Source organism: Tamandua tetradactyla, chromosome 6 (genome assembly GCF_023851605.1).
Source record: "Tamandua tetradactyla isolate mTamTet1 chromosome 6, mTamTet1.pri, whole genome shotgun sequence".
Taxonomy (NCBI): Eukaryota; Metazoa; Chordata; class Mammalia; order Pilosa; family Myrmecophagidae; genus Tamandua; species Tamandua tetradactyla.
The window spans coordinates 89,588,617-89,610,270 of NC_135332.1; the positions used below are offsets into that span (position 1 = coordinate 89,588,617).

Below are 21,654 nucleotides of genomic sequence, written 5' to 3' on the forward strand. Positions count from 1 at the left end.
AAGAAGATATAAGGCTGATATATTCTTTGATTTTTTTGCTTTTTTTTTAGAAGTTATTTACATAATCTAGCTATTTGGCCAGATTAAAAAACAATGTAAAAAGAATATTTGAGAAATCTGACCATCTCTGTCACCATCTATCCCATTCTTCCTGTCTCCTCTAGGTAATTGTGTAAATTTCCTGTGTGTCCTTCCTGGCTTCACTTTTGTCACAGAGCTCAATGGGTTAGCTCAGTAGCTCCAAGGTTAAAAAAAAAATCAGATTTGAGAAGTAAAGTTATGACTCATGGTATTAGGGCTGTACAAGAAGTCTAGGGGACTAGACTCAATTTCCGAATTCTGCACCTTAGCATGGGGATTGGTCTCCTGGTTGTGAGGTGGTAGTTCTGTGTCCAGGACTAATTCTCAGGAAGAATGAAGCCTGTAAGTGTTTTCTCCACATGACATTTGTCTTTCATCTGAGAAGGAATGCCCTCCCTAGGCACCTCTGCTTTGACCAGAACCTGTTGACAACATAAAGTCACCCCCATAGAAGAGACTTTAGGGAAATTAGGATTGTTAAGTAGTTATGTTGCTGCTCTATTAAAATTGGGGTTTTGCTAGTAAGGAAAAAGAGGGGAGTTGATATTAGATAGGCAGCAGGCTGTGCTACCACACTCGCTCTTGGGGTTGGAGGTTGAAAGAATGAGGGCTTGGTACTGCAGGGGTCTGTTCTGGGTCTTGGCCTTCCTAAGTAATCCTGACTGGGTAATCTTTTTCTTTTTTTTAAATTTTTATTGCTAAATCTTATCATACAGACATTCCATACATGGTGTGCAATCAGTGGCTCACAATTTCATGTGTATTCATCACCATGATCATTTTTTTAGAACATTTGCATCACTCCAGAAAAATAAATAAAAAGAAAAATGAAAAAAACTCATACATACCATACCTCTTAACCCCTCCCTTTCTTTGAACACTAGTATTTCCTTCTACCCAATTTATTTTAACCTTTGTCCCCCCATTATTTGTTTATTTTTTAATCCATATTTTTTACTCATCTGTCCATACCCTAGATAAAAGGAGCATCAGACACAAGGTTTTCATAATCACTCAGTCACGTTGTAAAAGCTCTATCATTATGCAATCATCTTCAATAATCAAGGTACTGGTACACAACTCAGCAGTTTCAGGTGCTTCTCTCTAGCCATTCAAATACAGCATAAACTAAAAAGGGATATCTATCTCATGTGTAAGAATAATCTCCAGGATAACTTCTTAAATCTTTTTGAAATCTCTCAGCTACTGAAACTTTATCTCAATTCTCTTTTCCCCCTTTTGGTCAAGAAGGCTTTCTCAATCCCTTAATGCTGGGTCCTGGCTCATCCTGGGATTTCTGTTCCAAGTTGTGAGGAAGATTTACACCCCTGGGAATCATATCCCACGTGGGGTGGGGAGAGTAGTGTGTTCACTTGTGTTGTCTTAGAGAGAGATTGGCCACGTGTGAGCAATAAGAGGTTTTTCTGGGAGTGACTCTTAGGGCTAATTTTAAGTAGACTTAGCCTATCCTTTGCAGGAATAAGTTTCATAGAGCCGAACCCCAGGATCGAGAGCTCGGCCTGTTGATTTGGTTGTCTCCACTGCTTGTGAGAATATCAGAAATTCTCCAAAAGGGGAAGTTGAATATTTCCTCCTTTCTCCCCAGTGCTCCAAGGGGATCTTGCAGATACTTCTTCATTCACTGCCCAAATTACTCTGGGATATATCAGGGCATCATATTAATCTGGAAAAACCAACAAACTCTAATGTCCTATTCAAGACTCCATGTAATGTACAGTGTTCAACTAAGCTGACCATACAAGTTAAATTAAGAACTGCACTACTCAAAATATAGATTTTGCACCAAATAAACATCTCTTCCTTTGGTCTCACATAGAAGTTGAAGTTTTAAAATATGGATGATATCCCTTTACACCCTGTATTGTGATTTATCTTAGTCCTATCCAGGTCAGCTTCATTCATATCTCTACTTGAAGTCAGATCCCTTTTTCAGTTTTTTAAATAGTTCCTATATGGGTTATGCTGACTTTCATAGCTTCAGAGCTCTAATTTTGAGTGTCAGGTCTGACTGGGTAATCTTGAGAAAGCAAGGTAAACACTCTGAGTCTCTGTTTCTACATCTGCAAAACAGGCATACTAATGTGTGTGTGATTGGGTTAATGTGATAAGTGAGCTAAAAAATGTAGTAAATACCTAGTTCAAGGCTTAGACTTTTATGTAAGTGCTTTTATGTCTGAAGACAGAAATAGCTAACTATGTGAGAGGTTGCTTAAAGGTTTGTAGAATAAAAAGACTTTCTGTGATTAAGTGACTAAATTATTTCACCAACATTTAAGGGGGCTCTTTCCTATGTAAGTGAAAAATACAATTCCCTAGTTTTTAAAACTTTCTTGCAATACTGTGCTAAAAACAGCTAGCATATTATCTTTTTGTGGTAGGTATAATCTTCTGATGGAACTGCTAAATTTTACTATCCTTTTTATGTGTGCCAAATGCTGTGAGATTCAAAGATCAATTTAATTCTGAATTCTAAACCTTCATAATATATTGTTCGAACAAAACAGTGTTTTCTTTAAAACACATGTGGTTTGTATACTTTTCTGGAGATTTTATATAAGTGTAATCAAATTCAACTTTGAACGAGAAAAAATATTAAATAAGTTTCTACTTTGTACTTAAATACAGAAAGATCTTTGAGTTGATTTCCTGATGCCAGTTAAGTATTCTGCCTACTTTGCCATATTTTCTACTCTATAGAATGAACAATTGAAAAGAGTTGTACAATTATTTTATTTGCATCATCTCTGATTTGTTAAGGCTAGAAAGTATTTTTAATATTTAATAAAGGTTTACAAACAGATTGACAATAAAAGGACTCAAGGTGTTTCATTGAACTGGTTCCTTTTTTTTTCTAATCTGTAGATTTTAATGAGATATATTTGCATAGCATATATTTCATCCAAAGTTACAGTGTTTCACAATATCATTACTTAGTTGTGCCATCATCCTCACACTCAATTTTAGACCATTTACATTGCTCCAAAAAGAAGAGATAGATGCAAAAAAATTAAACCCCAAATACCCCATATCCCTTTATCCTCCCTATTATTGACCTTGGTATTGATGTGGAACATCTGTCGCTGTTGATAAAAGAATATTAAGGTTAACTGTATTCTGTAGCTTGAAATAGGTCATTTTTCCCCATGTACCACTCTATTAACTCTGTATAAGTGTTGTACATTTGTATTATTTCATGTAAGAACTTATTTGTAGTGTTAATCAGTGACATACATGACTCTAAACAGTCCCTTTCAACCAAATTCACCTAAAATACATCACTATTATAATCCCAATAATGAGCTACCCACATCTCTGTCCATTTCCAAACATTCAAATTTAACTTCATCAGAAATTCTGTACATATTAGGTAGCCACTCCTCCTTTTCTAGCTTCTATTTGTTTCTAGGTACGCTATAGTCTACATTTTAAGATTCTAAGTTTACATATTCTATTAGTTCATATTAGTAAAATCATACAGTAACTGTCCTTTTGTGTCTAGTGACTTATTTCACTCAACGTTATATTCTAAATGTTCATCCATGTTGCATATTTCAGGACCTCATTCCTTTTTACTGCTGCATAATATGCCATCATATGTATATACCACATTTTGTTTATCTGCTCATCTGTTGATGGACATTTAGACTGTTTCCACCTTGAGGCAATTGTGAATAATGCCACTATGGGAACATCATTGTGCAAATGCCTGTGTCCCTGCTTTCAGATATTCTGGGTATATACTAAGGCATGGAGTGCTGGAACATAGGGCAACTCTTAATTTAGTTTTGTGAGGAACTGCCAAACTGTCTTTCACATTGGTTGCACCATTTTACATTCCCACCAGCAGTGAATTAATGTATCTAATTCTTGACACCTTTCCCACACCTTTTCTGTTTGTTTAACATTGGCCATTCTTATAGATGTGAAATATCTCATTGTGGTTTTTATTTGCATTTCCCTAATAGCTAATAAAGATGAACATATTTTCATGTGCTTTTTAGCCATTTGTATTTCCTCTTTGAGGAAATGTCTATTCAAGTCTTTTGCCTATTTTCTAGTTGGGGTGTTCTTTTATTATTGCCTTAGTTGGATTTCTTTATGTATTTCTGATATCAAACCTTTATCAGATACATTTGGTACCAAATATTCTCTCCCATTGAGTTAGCTGTCCTTTCACCCTTTCACCCAAGGTCTTTGAAGTATAGAAGTGTTCATTCTTGAGGATTTACCATTTATCTGTTTTTTGCTTTCATTTCTTATGCTTTGAATATAAGGTCTAAGAAGCTACATCCTATCACTGGATCTTGAAGATGCTTTCCTATTTTTATTCTAGGAATTTTTGGTATAGGCTCTTATATTTAGTTCTTTGATCCACTTTGAGTTATTTTTTGTATACGGTGTGAGTAGGAGTCCTCTTTCATTCTTTTGGATATGAATATCCAATTTCCACAGCACTGTTTAGATCTGAGGGTCTATTGCTGAACACTCAGTTCCATTCCATTGATCAATATGTTTGATTTTGTGCCAATACTATGCTCTTTTGACCACTGTGGCTTCATAATAACCTTTAAAATCTAGAAGTGTATGTTTCCTGGTCCTGTCTTCTTTTTCAGGATATTTTTGGCTACTTGAAAGGCTACCCTTTCAAATAAATTTGATAACTAACTTTCCCGTATCTGCAAAGTAGGTTGTTTGAATTTTAATTGGTATTGTGTTGCATCTGTAGATCAATTTGGGTAGAATTGATGTCTTAATGTCATTTAGCCTTCCTGTCCATGAAATAGGTGCTTTTCCACCTATTTAGGTCTTCTTTGATTTCCTTTAAGTATGTTTCGTAGTTCTGTGTACAGTTCTGTTTTAGTTTGCTAATGCTGCTGGAAATGCAATATACCAGAAATGGGATGGCTGTTATAAAGGAAATTTAGTAAGTTACAGGTTTACAGTTCTAAGGCATTAAAAATATCTGAACTAAGAGGCATTCAGAGAAAGATGCTTTGACTCCAGAAAGGCCAATCTGAGAAGGCACGTAGCTGGCATCTGCTTGTCCTTTGGCTTCTGGTTTCAAACAGCTTCCCCCAGGCATTTTCTTTCTCCATCTCCAAATGTCTGTCTCTGTGTTGGCTCTGAAGCTTATTACAAAATGGTTCTCTCTTAAAGGATTCCAGTAAGGGACTAATCTTAAATGGGTGGAGATACATCTGCATGAAAACAACCTGATCAAAAGGACCCACCATAACTGGGTGGATCACATCTCCATTGAAAGACGTTAATCAAAAATGTCTCACCCGACAATATTGAGTCAGGATTAAAGAACATGGCTGTTTGGGAGTACACAATAGTTTCAAACCAGCACAAGGGCCTTTACATGTTGGTTAAGTTTATTCCTAGATACTTGATTCTTTTAGTTGCTACTGTGAATGGAATTTTTTTCTTAATTGCTTCCTTAGTTAGCTCATTGCTAGTATATCAAAACAGTACTGATTTTTGTCTATTAAACTCGTATCCTGCCACTTTGCTAAATTTATTTATTAGCTCAGGTAGCTTTGTCATAGATATCTCTGGCTTTTCCAAATATAGGATCATGTCTTCTGCAAATAATGAGAGCTTTACTTCTTCCTTTCCAATTTGGATGTCTTTTATTTCTTTTTCTTGCCTAATTGCTGTAGCTAGAACTTCTACAGAATGTTGAATAATAGTGCTGACCATGGGCATCCTAGTCTTGTTCCTGATGTTAAGGGGAAGGCTTTCAGTTTCTAACTGTTGAGTATGATATTGGCTGTGGGTTTTTCATATATACCCTTTATCGTATTGAGGAAGTTTCCTTCAATTCCTACCCTTTGAAGTGTTTTTATCAAGAAAAGATGCTGAATTTTGTTGAATGCTTTTTTAGCACCAGTCAAGATAATCATGTTATTTTTTACCTTTTTATTTGTTAATGTGTTCTAAAATATAAATTATTACACAACTTAATTTACAAATAAGGATAAAATGTTAAATTCTATAGGCTAGAATTTCTGACTAACATTGATAGGTATTTACTGAAATGAACTAGAGCATCAAACCTTAAATATTTTGTTTCAACCCCAATTAAGATTTTGGAAAGCTATACAATTATTGATATGCATAGTCTACTCAATAACTTGAGTTGCCAATAGAGATGTGATTTTTCCGGTGGGTGGAGATTTGCATGTTAGATATGCTGGACCCTTCTATGCAACTGATTAAAGTGGTTGTATCTTAATTTTTTTGCCCTGTGTTTTAAATAAAATATGCACGTGGTAAAAAATTTAAGGAGTAAAGAAAGATCTAAAACAACTAAGTATCCTTTTTTTCCATTAGCCATCAAATTTGGTGTCCTCAAAATCCCTATCAACTTTGGAGTCTCTTTATCTGAAGATAATTCTGAGGTCTTTAGAATTGTGTTGCTTGTTTCATATATTAGCTCTGTTGTACAGGAAAACCATGCAATCTTCAGTCTTCTTCTTTTAAAAAAAAGCTTCCATGTGGGCGAACTGATTCCTGGACCATGCACTGCCTCCCCCAAAACAAACAAACAAACAAACAAATGCAAAGCAGTATGGCGGTATGCACATACTCCCTAGAGACAGCTAACTCCAGACCACACACAGATTCCACAGATCTGGTCACAGCTTTAGAGAGAGTCTCTGGTATCATCCTTGAAATTTTGCTAACACCTTTACTAACGAAAGTATTTTCACAAGTAAGAAAAATTCCTCTTAATCAAAATGAGGTCTTCTGGTCCTTCATAATATGGAGAAGCTTAACTCTGAAAGAAATTCAGATCGCCTGGTCATTACATAATAGAAAAATATCTTTATTTAATTTGTCCAAAAAGACCTTAGCCATAATGTCCCAAGCATAAAGTTAAAAACAGGTTTAACCTTCTCTAAAGAACAGTGGGAAAACAAGAAAACAAGGGACTAAGAATACAGAAGGAAAACACCTTCAGAGAAGCTCCAGCTACAATGATGAGAAGCTGTGTGTTTTTCCTCTAAAAATATATATACTCTCTGGGTGAGCAGGAAAGGCTTACAGAGACACCAGCTGCAGGAGCTTGACTGGGTCCCTTTCAGTGCCTGGGATCCTCCTGGCCATTTGCATATCCTTTGGGAAAAGAACATCGGGGCCAGCAAGTAGAGAAGAGGCAGGCATCCTGAAAAAGATGAACTAGAAATGTTTTTGATGCCTTTGTAGGACCAGCAGGGCCTGAGCTTGCCTCTTGAAATCCACACCATGAGAGAATTTAGCACCTTTTTCTCTTACCAGGAGGCTGAAGGACAGTGTCCTTAGCAGTAGATCTGTAGTCTTCTGAAGCTTTTGGGTTTCCAGAATCCAACATCTCCTTCAACCGCGTTGACAGAAGAAGTGTCTGAGGGATGCCTGATGTGAGGGTTGGGTTGTGCTTGCTCACTGAGGGCTTCCAGTAAGGCTCAGGCAGAGCAGGCCCATGGGAGGTGTGGAGGAACCTGGCTACCTGCTGCCTGTGCTAGCATCCAGGTCCCATACTCACTGTAGGACTTTGGGGGCATCTGAGAGAGGACCTAGGAGTGCCTTAGTCCCTCAGAAGAAGTCAGAGCCTAAACCAAGTTCAAGCCACTTGCTGCTGACTTCACTGCCTATATAGTTTCTGGCTCATTTTTAAAATAGTAGCTTCTAAAATTCCAGTTTGACAGTACAATATACAGAATTTCCACGTTATAAATCTGACACACATTTGGGTTGTGGAAGTAGTATTTTTATGAGAACTAAGAAACAGAAGAGAGAGAGAGAACATACTTTAACCAAGTGTACAGAAGGGCAGAAAAGAGAACTCTGAGAACCAGAGAAGACTTGAAAAAGGAGGGTGTTCTAGTTTGCTAGCTGCCAGAATGCAACACACCAGAGACAGATTGGCTTTTAATAAAAGGAAATTTATTTCATTAGTTCTTCAGAGGAAAGGCAGCTATTCTAGTTTGCTAGCTGCCAGAATGCAATATACCAGAAATGGAATGGCTTTTTAACAAGGGGAATTTAATAAGTTGCTAGTTTAAAGTTGTAAGGCGAGAAAATGTCCCAATTAAAACAAGTCTATAGAAATGTCCAATCAAAGGCAGCCATCCAGGGAAAGATACGTTGGTTCAAGAAGGCCAGTGAAGTTCAGGGTCTTTCTCTCTCTCAAGTGGAAGGGCACATGGTGAACACAGTCAGGGTTTCTCTCTCGGCTGAAAGGGCACATGATGAACAAGGCATCATCTGGTAGCCTTCTCTCCTGGCTTCCTGTTTCATGAAGCTCCCCAGGAGGTGTCTTCCTTCTTCATCTCCAAAGGTTGCGGACTAGTGGGCATTTTGTTTCTCATGGCCATGTCGTTCTTCTCTGGCTCTCTCTGAATTGCGCATTCTCTAAAATGTTTCCTCTTTTGTAGGACTTCAGAAACTAATCAAGACCCACCCAAATGGGTAGAGATATGTCATCACCTAATCCAGATTAACAACCACTTTTGATTAAATCACATCTCCAGGGAGATGATCTAATTACAGATTCACACATGTAGTATTGAATAAGGATTATTCTGCCTTTATAAAATGAGATTTTGATTAAAACATGGCTTTTCTAGGGTGCACACATCCTTTCAAACCAGTACAGCAGCTAACTTTCAACTGAAGTTCTTTCTTATGTGGAAAGGCACAGGGTGATCTCTACTGGCCTTCTCTCCAGGCCTCTGGGTTCCAACAACTTTCCCTGGGGTGATTTCTTTCTGCATCGCCAGAGGCATGGGCTGAACTGTGAGTGCTGAAATTAGGTATGCTGAGCTGCTTGGCCTGTGCTACATTGCACGCTCTCATTTAAGCACCAGCCAATTAAGTCAAGCATCAGTCATTGTAGCAGGCATGCCTCCTAGCTGACTGGAGATGCAATCAGCAACAGATGAGGTTCATGTACCATTGGCTCATGTCCACAGCAACAGAACTAGGTACCTTCACCTGGCCCACGGATTCACAACTGAATCTAACTATCATATGTCCACCCCTTGTCAACTTGGCAACTACATGTATCACCTTAAACAGTATTAAGGTGCAAAAAAATTCTCTTTGGCTGTGGCCCTGTGAATCTCAAAACAAGTTGTCTGGTGCCAATATGCAAAGGAGGGACAGTCAGGATCCATAGGGAAAAATTGGAAGGAAAACCTGCAGAGAAAACACCATTGGATTTCAAAGTCTGAAAATCATTTACCCTTCAGCTTTAGAAAGTGGCAGTTCCACCCTTTCCAAGGGCCTGTGCAGTGGCCTTCCTCTTTCCAAATCAACCTCGGGGAACATTGAGGAGACCACCTTTTTCTTGGCTCCACTCTCTCCAGGCATCAGGGCCACCCCTGGGCTCTCTGTCATTTCTGGAGTGCACGCTCAACCCCTCCATGTGGTGGCAGCCAGGCTCTACCCATTTCCCAAGGAGCATGCTATACCTTTTCCAAGGCCTGAGGCGGCACAACTCTTCCACTGCAATGAGGTGGGATGCTCATCCTCTCCACGTATATGGATGGGTCCCACTCTCCTGGCTAAGGTTTCTTGGCTTCAGACCCGAACTTCCATGGTTCTCACTCTGCAAACTCCAATTTGTTCCTTTGTGTCCACCTTTGTCCAGATTGGCAGTGGTTCCGTTTACACCAACAGTCTCTTCAAGCACTCTAAGACTTCTCCATCATTCTCTTCACAGTTACTCCAAAATCTTCCCCTAAACCAATCCAAAAAACCGTTCCAACATGTCTGGTATTTGTAAACTGCAGCAGCACCCCAGTCCTGGTACCAGATTTGTTCTAGTTTGCTAGCTGCCCGAATGCAACACACCAGACATGGATTGCCTTTTAATAAAAGGGGATTTATTTTATTAGTTTTTCAGAGGATAGGCAGCTAACTTTCAACTGAGATTCTTTCTTGTGTGGGAAGGCAGAGGATGATCTCTGCTGACCTCTCCAGGCCTCTGGGTTCCAACAGCTTTCCCTCGAGTGATTTTTTTCTGCATCTCCAAAGGCCTCGGTTGAGCTCCGAGTGCTGGAATGAGGTATGCTGAGCTGCTTGAGCCTTGCTATGTTGTGCTCTCTCATTTAAGCACCAGCCAGTTAGGTCAGATATCATTCATTGCAGCAGGCATGCCTCCTAGCCGACTGCAGATGTAATCAGCAACAGATGAGGTTCACGTACCATTGGCTTATGTCCACAGCAACAGGACTAGGTGCCTTCACTGCCCAAGTTGACAACTGAATCTAACTACCACAGAGGGCAATAGAGGAGATGAGAAGGGGTGAAAGAAAGGAGCAAATGAATGGGGCAGAGAAGGTTCAGGGAGAAGCAAAAAGATCAAAACTTGAAATTTAAAGAAGCTGAACTATTTTTACATAGTGATTTTTTTTTAAAGGCTAAAGTATTTATTTACCAAGCAAAATAAAACTCAAAGAAACATAAGAAATAGTGTTTGTTTCTAAAACATCCTGCAAAGTTTCTCAGACCTTTGTTGATTGATATTATAAATCTCCTTCCCCTAGAGAGGAATAACTTAATTGTGATATTATTATTTGTTGATCTGCTTTTTTCTCCATTAGCTCTTGAGCTTCTTAAGGGCAGGATTTCTGTTGCTCATCTTTAAATCCTGGATGCTTGCACAATGCATAACACACAGTGGCCACCTAGAAGTGTTTTGTAAATGCATGGTAACTGCTCTCATTGTCTGACTGATGGAATTTTTAGAATTCTGTTAGAATGGGTGTTCTAGTTTGCTAGCTGCCAGAATGCAATATACCAGAAATGGAATGGCTTTTAAAAGGGAAATCTAATAAGTTGCTAGTTTACAGTTCTAAGGCCGAGAAAATGTCCCAATTAAGTCTATAGAAATGTTCAGTCTGAGGCATCCAGGAAAAGATACCTTGGTTCAAGAAGGCCAGTGAAGTTCAGGGTTTCTCTCTCAAGTAAGAAGGCACATGGTAAACACAGTCAGGCTTCTCTCATCTGGAAGGGCACATGGCAAACACAGCGTCATCTGTTAGCTTTCTCTTCTGGCTTCTGGTTTCATGAAGCTCCCATTGAGGCGTTTTCCTTCTTCATCTCCAAAGGTCTCTGGCTCGTGGACTCTCTGCTTTGTGGTGCTGCAGCATTCTCTGCTATCTCCGAATCTCCTTCATTCTCCAAAATGTTCCCTCTTTTATAGGACTTCAGAAACTAATCAAGACCCACTGGAATGGGTGAAGACATGTCATCACCTAATCCAGCTTAACAACCATTCTTGATTAAATCACATCTCCAGGGAGATGATCTGATTACAGTTTCAAACATGTAGTATTGAATAGGGATTATTCTGCCTTTATGAAATGGAATTTAGATTAAAACATGGCTTTTCTAGGGTCCATACATCCTTTCAAACCAGCACAATAGGCCTGGACCTCAAAGGCTCCTCTTTACCCCAAATAAAATGGATTTATGACTAGTAAATTCCTGGTAGTGGATTCACATATATAAACCCAAGTAACTTTTGAAGAAGATAGTATTTGAACTGTACTATCCCCAGAACTAAAGACAGAAAGAACTCTAAATTTTAAATTCTGTTAACATATATAAAACATAAATTTGCCATTGTAACCAGTTTTGAGTGTAAAGTTTTGTGGAATTAATTATATTTACAGTGTTGTACTAGTATCAACACTACCCATTACCAAACATTTTCCTTATTGCAAGCAGAAACTCTGTATCCATTAAGCAATAACTTTCCATCCTCCCTTCTCCTTATCAAACCAAGTGACTTCTAATCTATGATCTATGCATTTACTTATTCTAAATATTTCATATAAGCTAGGTTACAAAATATTTGTCTTTTAGTGTCTGGCTTGTTTCAGCATAATGTTTTCAGGGTTGATCCATTTTGTAGCATGTATCTGCACTTCATTCCTTTTTGTGGTTGAATAATATTCCATTTTATGTGTATACCACATTTTGCTTATCCGTTCATCTGTTGATGTATATTTGGATTGTTTCTACCCTTTGGCCATTGTGAATAACATGGTATAAACATTGGTACACAGATAATCTGTTTGAGTCTCTCTAGTCAGTTCTTTTTTTTTTAACATGGGCAGGCACCGGGAACCGAACCTGGGTCTCCAGCGTGGCAGGCGAGAACTCTGCCAGTGAGCCACTGTGGCCCACCCATCCTATATTCAGTTCTTTTGGAATCTTAAAAGCTGGATAGATAGAAAAAATACTTAATATAATCCTCTAGCTGGAGAATGCTTTTCAGTAGCTAGAAAAATGTTTTTTTCTTTTTATGATTTTTTCACTTAAACAGCCTTGAAGTTATTTTAAGCATAAAGAGCTGTGTTTGAAGGGATGCTGTACCCTTGAAAAGCCATGTTTTAATCCTGATCCATTTTGTGGAGGCTGCCAATTTCTTTTAATCCCTATTCAGCACCATATGTTGGATGCTTGACTAGATTATCTCTATGGAAATGTGACATGCCTAATTGTGGGTATTAACCTTTGATTAGAGGAAGATGTGATTCCTCCCCTATTCCAGGTGGGTCTTAATTAGTTTACTGGAATCCTTTAAAAGTGGAAACATTTTGGAGAGTCATGAAATCCTTGAGAGAGCTATGAAAACCATGAGAACCACGTGAGCCCAGAGACCTTTGGAGATCAAGAAGGAAAATGCCCCTGGGGTTGCTTTATGAAGCAGGAAGCCTGGAGAGAAAGCTTGTAGATGTTGCCATGTACATACGCTTTGTGCCTTTCCAGTTGAGAGAGAAATCCTGAATGTCATTGACCTTCTTGAACCAAGTTATCTTTCCCTGGATGCCTTAGATTGGATATTTCTATAGCCTGGCTTTAATTAGGACATTTTCATGGCTTTAGAACTATAAACTTGCAACTTAATGAATTCCCCTTTTTAAAAAGCCATTCCATTTCTGATATATGGCGTTCTGGCAGCCAGCAAACCAAAACAAGAGCCTGTATTGAAATAGTTTGTTGTTGTTCTAATCTCGACAACAACCAGAAACCCTTCCTTGCTCTCCTTACAGGAATGAAACATCATATGCGCTAATATCAGTGCCTTCCTTCATTTTGAAGGACAAGATCAATAGCCTGAATGGTCAACAAAGATAAAAGGGCCTAGTAGATACCAGGATATGCTGACCAAACAAAATGAAGCGAGCAACCATTACGCAATTTTAATGAGTGACTTTTCTGTGACTTTTACTTAGCTTTTAAAAATTTTTCTGCTTTTGTATCTTTGCCATTTCTTTGTTTGTTTAGGTTATAAAAGCCCAAACCACCCTTCCCAGTTGGAACTGGTCTTGGAATGTTTTTCCTCCAGTTCTTCGATGGCACATCTTCAATAAAGTCACCCTCTCACCAAGATAAAGAAAATTGTTTCTCAGTTTGATGTAGAATCAGGCAAGCCTGACTATTTAGGACCATATCTTCTGATGGTAACAATCTCTCTGTGTCAATTCTTACGAATTTATGTGAATCTGCTATAAGCACAACTAAAAGTTTAACAAACAGAAGAGTTTGTTGTTAAGTGTTTTAAGCACACTACTGCTTCTAGAGCTCCTACTCTGGTAAACGAGGTACCTAGAAACATTTGTATTTTTCATCAGTATTGACTTTGAGGTTTGTTTTTTTGTCTGCTTTTCTTTTATTTTCATCACATATTCTAGTAATTTATGTTTCTATAATTATTTCATACTTTTTTTTGAAGTTTTCTTTCGGTGTTCTAGTCATTTTCCATGTCCTTTATAACTTATTCTAATTGGTTCTAATTTTTTCCTTCTTGTACTTTGGCTTTGATTCAGAGCATCTTAGCGAGGTTGTACATAGACCATTAGGCTGGAAGATTTGACTTAAGACATTGCTTCCACTGTCATCAGAGTTTTGTGTATTTGGCTTTAACAAGATAACATGAATAAAATTTCATCTAATATATGACTAATTTATATATAACTAGTTCAAAACATATAAAAATATATTTATATATGTTTTTATTTCTTTTTAACAGAATCTTCCACATCTAAGAGTGAAACTGTGTCTGCAGATTTAACATGGAATTTCAGTGGAAGTCATCTGTCAGATGAAGATAAGATTCTTTATAAATCACAGAATGATAATGGATGTGGTTATGAAGTAGACAGGTTTTGTAATAAGAATTCTGTACGTCCAGAAGATGATGGGGCTAGTGAAGGTAAATTCATAATTTTGTAAGAAATGCAGTTTGTGTCTTATATTAGGTTTAATATGGGAAAAAAAGAGGATATTTCATTTCTGTTAGTTATCATTATGATGTCAGTGCCAGCCTCTTTGATAAGCCCTTTAGAAGTATTTCTCATGTAATAATTTCTCAAAGTAAGTTCGAGATAGGTATTATTTGTGCTGTTTTTACAGTTAATAATTTAAGCTTGTACATCTTATAATTGGTTGGGATTCCATTGTAAGTGTCTGACTCTAAAGCCAGTTCTCTCAACTGTTACATAATGCTATATACCTATACTACCTCCTCTCTAACCTTTTTTTTTTTTTTTTGACAGTGGAGGTATATGCTATAACAACTTATATGTGTTAGAAATAAAACTTACTAACAGTTGCTATTCTGATGGCATTGTATATTGCATGTTGTTTGAGACAATTTAGAGCAGGGTTTCTTAACCTTGGTTTTATTGACATTTTGAGGTGTATCGTGCTGTGGTGCACGATACAAGGTTCTGTCTTGTGCATTGTAGAGTGTTTAGCAGTATCCCTCACCTCAATTGTACATGCCGGTAGCATTCCTAGCCCAGATTTGACAACTGAAAATGTGTTCAGATGTTGCCACTTGTTCTCTACAGAGCAAAATCACCCCTAGTTGAGAAACACTGACATAGAAGTATATGGAAATTGTTTTTTTAAAAATTTTAAATATATAACTCATCCATAGTATTTAAAAGTTGTAATATTTCAAAATAAGCTGTGACTTTTGACTCGGATAGTTCACGTCCATTAATAAGGTTGCAGACAGCCCTTGTGGAAGTTGATTAAATTCTTTTAGCCACTTTGTTTGCCATTTTGCTAACTACCTTTGCCATTTTAGTAATTATAAGTTCACATGATATTTTAAAGTTATGTATAAAGCTAACAGGGCTTTTCTCGTTAATTGAACTATATTAAATGAACTTCATTGTTATATAACTTTTGGTTTGTCTTAGAACATTTCATAACAATTTCAGTATTAAAAACTTTATACTATATGTTGATGAGTTATATGATATGTGAATTATATCTCAATAAAGCAAGCTGCTATTAAAAAAAGTGTTGTATGCCCTCTTCTGTTAAAAGAGATATTCATTAGTTTCCAAAACTCTATGTAAGTGGCAGTATTCTTAAGGATAACTTCTTTATAATGAATTAAGAAATTTCTCTTAAATACCTTGAGCATTAGGTCACGATTAATTAAATGATCCCTTGCACTATATCTAGTATTTGTACAACTGTTTCCCCTTTTCCCCCTGCCCCTCTGGATAATAGCTATTAATGCTTACCAAGTATTTGGTTTTTTCCCAGACTCTTGGCTGAGTATTATATGTTATTTCTCTGGATATCTACTATATCTTGTGAACTAAGAACTATCCTTAGGACTTAGAAAAATAAAGTAACTTGCTCACGTTTACATAATTAATGTTCACCAGTTGCTATTCAGACCTAAGGTTGTTTAACTTCAAAGCTGTGATTATCACTTCTGGTGGTTACCTCAGGATTACTTGGTAAGCTTTAAAAAAAACTTGAATTCACTTGAATGAATGAGACCCACGCAAATGTTTCATACCTGAAATAGCAGCAGTAGCTCCAAGGCACTTGTTTTGTTTGTCCTTTTGCTCTCCATGGCTACCTGCTATGATTGGTCAGCAATAAGGGTTATTTTCTTGTCTGGATTCTAAATATGACCAAATATGATATTAAATATGGGAAATAATCACCATTATGCAATTCACGTCTCTCAATGGTCATCTGCCTTTGCAGTCTTTATAGTGTACTTCTAGTGTGTCTTCTGGAACAACATTATCAGATTAAGGAAGACAGTTGTATTGTTTACTGAATGCTCCTTTTATCTTTAACTTAAATTATTTTTTGTTCTTTTTTTTTTTATTTCCTCTAGGTATTAAAGCTAGTAAGTTTGTGTTTTTATTATCATTTCTCTCTGAAAGTGAGATTGTTGATGCCAGATCTCTGAAACAGGATCAAGATAACTGATTAGCCCTCTGAATTGCTGAAAAAGCTGTTAAAGAATATCTGTGGTTTATACTATAGAAAAGGTTTATGTTGTAGACTATAACTCTGAAACTAATTTATCCTTATTAACTATTTTCAGTTTTTGAGCATAGCCAATTTATAGTTGGTCATTTAGTATATGAGAATAATTTGGCTTTGTGAATTAAAATTTTGAAAAAATACCATTTAGATAATGCTTATAACATAAATTAAAAACTGAATTTACTTTAGTTTTCTTACTTATGGAAAAATTTCAGTGCAAAAATACTCAAGCATGTTTTTATTAGTAGGGGTCTGATTAAGTATTCTGTGGTTCAACTATGCAATGAAATATTATATTGTTATAGAAAAGAATGAAAATGCTTCTTCCTGCTTACTGATGTTGAAAAACTTTTTGATTATGTTAAGTGAAAAAGTCAAGGTGAATAAGAAAGGAGTAAAAAAAAGAAGTAAATATATGTATATGCTTGAACATGCTGGAGAATCTTTAGAAGGACAGAACAACTAATAAAAGTAGTTAACTGAGAATTGGCTTGTGGGTAAGATGAAAGAAATGGAATGGCTAGAAATAAAAGTAGGAATATGTTTTTTACTGTATACCTTGTAATATATTTTTTAAAATTACTGAGCTACATTGATATATTATCTATGCAAAAAATATATATTGGAAAGAAAAACTAAAGAGATAGAAAGCTAAATGCAAGTTAAAAATTGTATTTTTCAGATGATCTTCAGTTTATTGACTGGGAGATTGACAGTGACAGGGAAGATGTTAATGAATGTAATGAATTTGAAGAAGGTGAGAGTGCTGTGGAAATATCAGACTGTGTTTCTTGTGCAAGTAGTTGTTCTTTGACAAATGAAGAGAAGCTATCTGAACTTCCTAAGGTAACAAGAATTGTTTCCAAATGTTTTATTACCTGTAAGATATTTTGTTAATCATAGTTCAACCACTTTTGACTTGTTTAGTGGATAGTTTTTTTCTTTACCGCTTTATCTCAAAATAGCATGCTTGCATTGTATGTCCAGATACGGATATTTAGTTCTCTTCTCACACTCCACCCACACATTCCCTGCTCCCAGTACCCATAATATTGCCTACCTCTCCATTCTCCCTGTATAGATATAACTTGATTATATTAGTATTTGGAATTTACATAATTATGGGTAAATTTTTAAAAGTAGGTTTTATAGCCAAGGTAAATATTAGCCATGATAATTTTTTCAGGTACAACATTTTCCCCCTGGAGTTAATAATTATTTTATTTTTCTGTTTGCCTAGTTTTATTTATTAATGAAACTAATTTTTTTCACCACTTTCCTGTTCACCTATTGAGATTTTTCACATATACCAGATATTCTATCAGTTTCATTTTCCCGGAGTACTCTTTCCCATAACCTCCTAGCCAGCTCCAATTTGAACTGGCTATCTTCTCTGTTTGGTGGATATTGCCATCCTAGGCTTCCTACATTCATTATTCTGAGTATTCCCTTAATTTCTCTTCTGTCATGAAGGTCTTTTATCCTGAATTTCGTGTCTTCCCCTTTCTTGGTTTTTACTCACATTTGGTTAAACACATCTTTCGGTGGCTTCCAAAGAAAAGATACATGGGAGATACTTTTTTGAGCCTTTGTATGTCTGAAGATGCTTTTCTCACATTTTTGTAAGTGACTGAAAGTTTGCATGGGTATAAAATTTTAGGCTGAAAATAAATTTTCCTTCAGAGTTTTGAAGACATTGCTTCATTATCTTCTAATTCCAGAGTTGCTGTTGAGAAATCCAAAACTATTCTTAATCTTGGCCTTTAAGATTTTTGCTTTATCGTTGATTTTAAGCAATTTGATTGTGGTATGTCTTGGTTTTTTGCTTGGCGTTTGTTGAGTGTCTTGGATTTGCATTGGGGACCCCGAAGGCCGCCCCCACGTTCAGTTACTCAGGACTTACAGAACTCAGTCTATAATTAGACTAATGGCTGTTATTTTTACACTAAAAAGATACAAAACAGAATCAGCAAGCTTCTAAGAGTACTATCCCAGTGCAGTCACATAGGATGCCCTTAATTCTTCAGAAATGAATTGTGACAACATGTACAAACTGTTGCCAACCTGGGAAACTTATTGGAAAGTCAGTGCCCAGGGTTTTTTTTTTTTTTTTTTTTTTTTTAAGGAAAGACAGAGAGAAGGAAGGAAGGATAGAAGGAAGGAAGGAAGGAAGAAAGGGAAACATTTTTAAACATTTTCTTGTTTTTATTGTATTCTGTTTCTCCGTTTTTGTTACATGGGCTGGGGCCGGGAATCGAACCGAGGTCCTCCGGCATAGCAGGCAAGCACTTTGCCCGCTGAGCCACCGCGGCCCGCCCAGTGCCCAGGGTTTTTATTGAGAGCTTCTTTCTGTCATCTACCAAAGTTACATACCCCCAGAAGAAATACACATGTTCATCAAAGACAGTATTTTGTACATATAGTTTAGGCACAGTGGACCATTCTTACCAGTGAATGGTAGGAAGTTCCCTGAAATTTAAGTTCACAAATGTCAGTCAAAGTCAATCCTTGTGGCAGGCTTTTCTAAGCAGTCTCATGCCTGCCATGTTAATTCTTTTTTGTACTTATGGGTTTACGGTTTGCATCAGGTTTGGAAAATTTTTGTCTCTTATTTCTTCAAATTTCTTTTCTAGTTCTGTCTTCTCTCCTCCAGGGACTTCAATTATGTGAATATTAGGCTGTTTGCCATTTGTTATTGTTTTACAGCTCACTACTGTGTTCATAATTTTCTCTGTTTCATTTCAGATGGTTTCTTTTGCCGTGTCTTCAAGTTTAGTGATCTTTTCTTCTATACTATGTCCAGTCTGCTGTAAATACTATCTGGTGTATTTTTCATCTCTCTTGAAGTTTGATATGAGCTTTTTTTAAAAAATTTTCCATATCTGTCCTTATCACAGTCATGCTTTCTTCTGTATTTTCAATGTATAGATTATATGATTCTGTAATTCTATTGTCTGTGACATTTCTACATCTGTTTCTATTGATTGGTTATTCTCTTCAGTATAGTTCATATTGTTCTGTTTCTTTGAATGTCTGGAAATTTTTTATTGAATGCTTGATGTTGTGAATTTTTACATTGGATGCTGAATATTAAAAAAAAAATACACATTTTGTAGTAATATAGCTTTAGATTTATAGAAAAATTAAGCCAATAGTACAGAGTCCCATATGCCCAAATTCCTACTCCTTTTCCCCAGCATACAGTTCTTCCTGTTATTGTTGTCTTATTTTAGTGTGATATATTCATTAAAACATTAATACATTATTATTAGCTAAAGTCCATAGTTTATATTAAGGTTCACTGTTTGTTTTATACAGTTCTGTGGATTTTGAAAAATACATGAGATGTATACATGATTAAAATATCATACAGAATAGCTTCGCCACTCTAAAAAATTCCTATGCTTCACCTTTTCTTTCTTCTCCTCCCTTCCCTTATATCCCTGGCAACTACTCATCTTTGTCCTGTCTCTGTAGTTTAGGTATTTTCAAAATATTTTATGGTTGAAATCATATAATGTATAGTCTTTTCAGACTGACTACTTTCACATAGAAACATGCATTTAAGGGGTTCTCCCTATTTTTTCCTAACTTGATAGCTTCTTTCTTTTTATTGTTGAGTAAAACTTTATTGCATGGATGTACCACAGTTTGTTTGTACATTTGCCTATGAAAGAACATCTTAGCTGGTTTCAGCTTTTGGTAATAATAAATAAGGATGCTGTACACATTTGTGCGCAGATTTTTGTGGACATAAGTTGGCAACTCATTTCTAAGAAATTGCCATGCTGTTTCCACAGTGGCCATACCATTTTGCACTTCCAATAACAATGAATGAATGAGTGTTCCTGTTTTTCCACATCCTCATTAGCATTTGGTATTGTCAGCTTTTTTTGGATTTTAGCCATGCTAGTAATGTATAGTGGTATCTCATTGCTGCTTTAATTTGCAGTTCTTTGATGACAGGGCATGTTGAGCATCTATGCTCATCTCCCATCTGTATATTTTCTTTGGAGAGGTGTCCGACATAGATTTTGTCAATTATTTTAGTGGGCTTTTGATTTCTTATTGTTGAGTTTTTTCCCCCCACATTTCTAATTGTTAAATACATATACAAAATGATACATTTCAAAGTACATTTTAAAAAGTAGTTTTAGAACAAATTTCAAAGTGTAGTATGGGCTACAGTTCTTCCATTTCAGCTATTTCCTTCTAGCTGCTCTAAAACACTGGAGACTAAATCGATACCAATATAATGATTCAGCAGTCATACTCACTTGTTAAATCTTGTCTTTTATTTTACAACTCGTCCTTCTTTTTTGACCTTTCTCCCAGTAGTTAGGAATATTTGGGCAGTGATCATTCTAACCTCTTCAACAAGTGCAGTTTTAAGAAATAATACACAGAAGAGAGTTCTGGGAAGATGGAGGAATAGAATAGATTGAGTTCAACCCTGCTCCTAGGAACAACTAGAGAAGAGATGGAAGGATGACTGAGACCATGATTCTGGGGTATAAGTGACCTGGGAGAGTCCTCTACACCACATAGGGAGACCCTGGTTGCAGAAGCTGAGGAACTGAGAAGCAGAGAACTGGAGACCATCTGGCTGGTGTAAATAGCCTAATGTGGAAGCCTAGAGCCCTCAGGAGTGCACAGATGGGGAGATGGGGACCTGGAAGTAACACAAACTCTGTTCCTTGAACCTGCTACCCTCACTGGCGCAGCCCTACAACCTAAGACTAACCCCACACCCCACGCACCTGAACCATATCACCTCACCCCCTCTTCCCCACACTCCAAGTGCCCCTGCCTCTCTAGTCCCTCCTGCTCATACCTGCCCCACACCCCCACCACAAGTGCAGGCATATCTGCCCCAGCCCAATCCACTTCTCCTGCAAAAGTGCAGTCTTGGCCCGTTGCCCCCACCCTGAGCCTTGCCTCCCCATCCCTGCCCCCTACAGGCTGTCAACAGTGCATAAAGACATGCAGGTGCAAGGCTATCCCACTGCCCTGAGTTCCACACATGCACACAAAGGGCCATGAACTCTAACCAGCTAACACCAGGGCCCTGCCTCCCAGACCCTTGCACCTGCACAGCCATGTTCTTCCCACTACCAGGCCCACATTCATGGGCCCCAGCATAGGATACCCAGCCTGCACCTATACCTGCTCTGCAACACATCACTGTTCTGTTGTGCCCTGCCCTGCATCCTACTCCACATCTATCCTACAAAT

The 21,654-nt window shown here is 37.2% G+C and overlaps 1 protein-coding gene across 6 annotated transcripts in view; it reads left to right on the forward strand.

Moving 5' to 3' along the window:
* SPIDR (scaffold protein involved in DNA repair) overlaps positions 1 to 21,654 on the forward strand; it is a 757,458-nt gene that overhangs the window by 118,510 nt on the left and 617,294 nt on the right. For 5 of the 6 annotated variants that reach the window (XM_077166724.1, XM_077166722.1, XM_077166723.1 and 2 more), the window contains exons 4-5: positions 14,138 to 14,320; positions 17,102 to 17,265. In XM_077166724.1, the coding sequence (XP_077022839.1) occupies positions 14,138 to 14,320; positions 17,102 to 17,265 (347 nt within the window). Of the gene's footprint in view, positions 1 to 14,137; positions 14,321 to 17,101; positions 17,266 to 21,654 lie in introns of those variants that run through there. The other variant, XM_077166726.1, reaches the window with a different exon arrangement.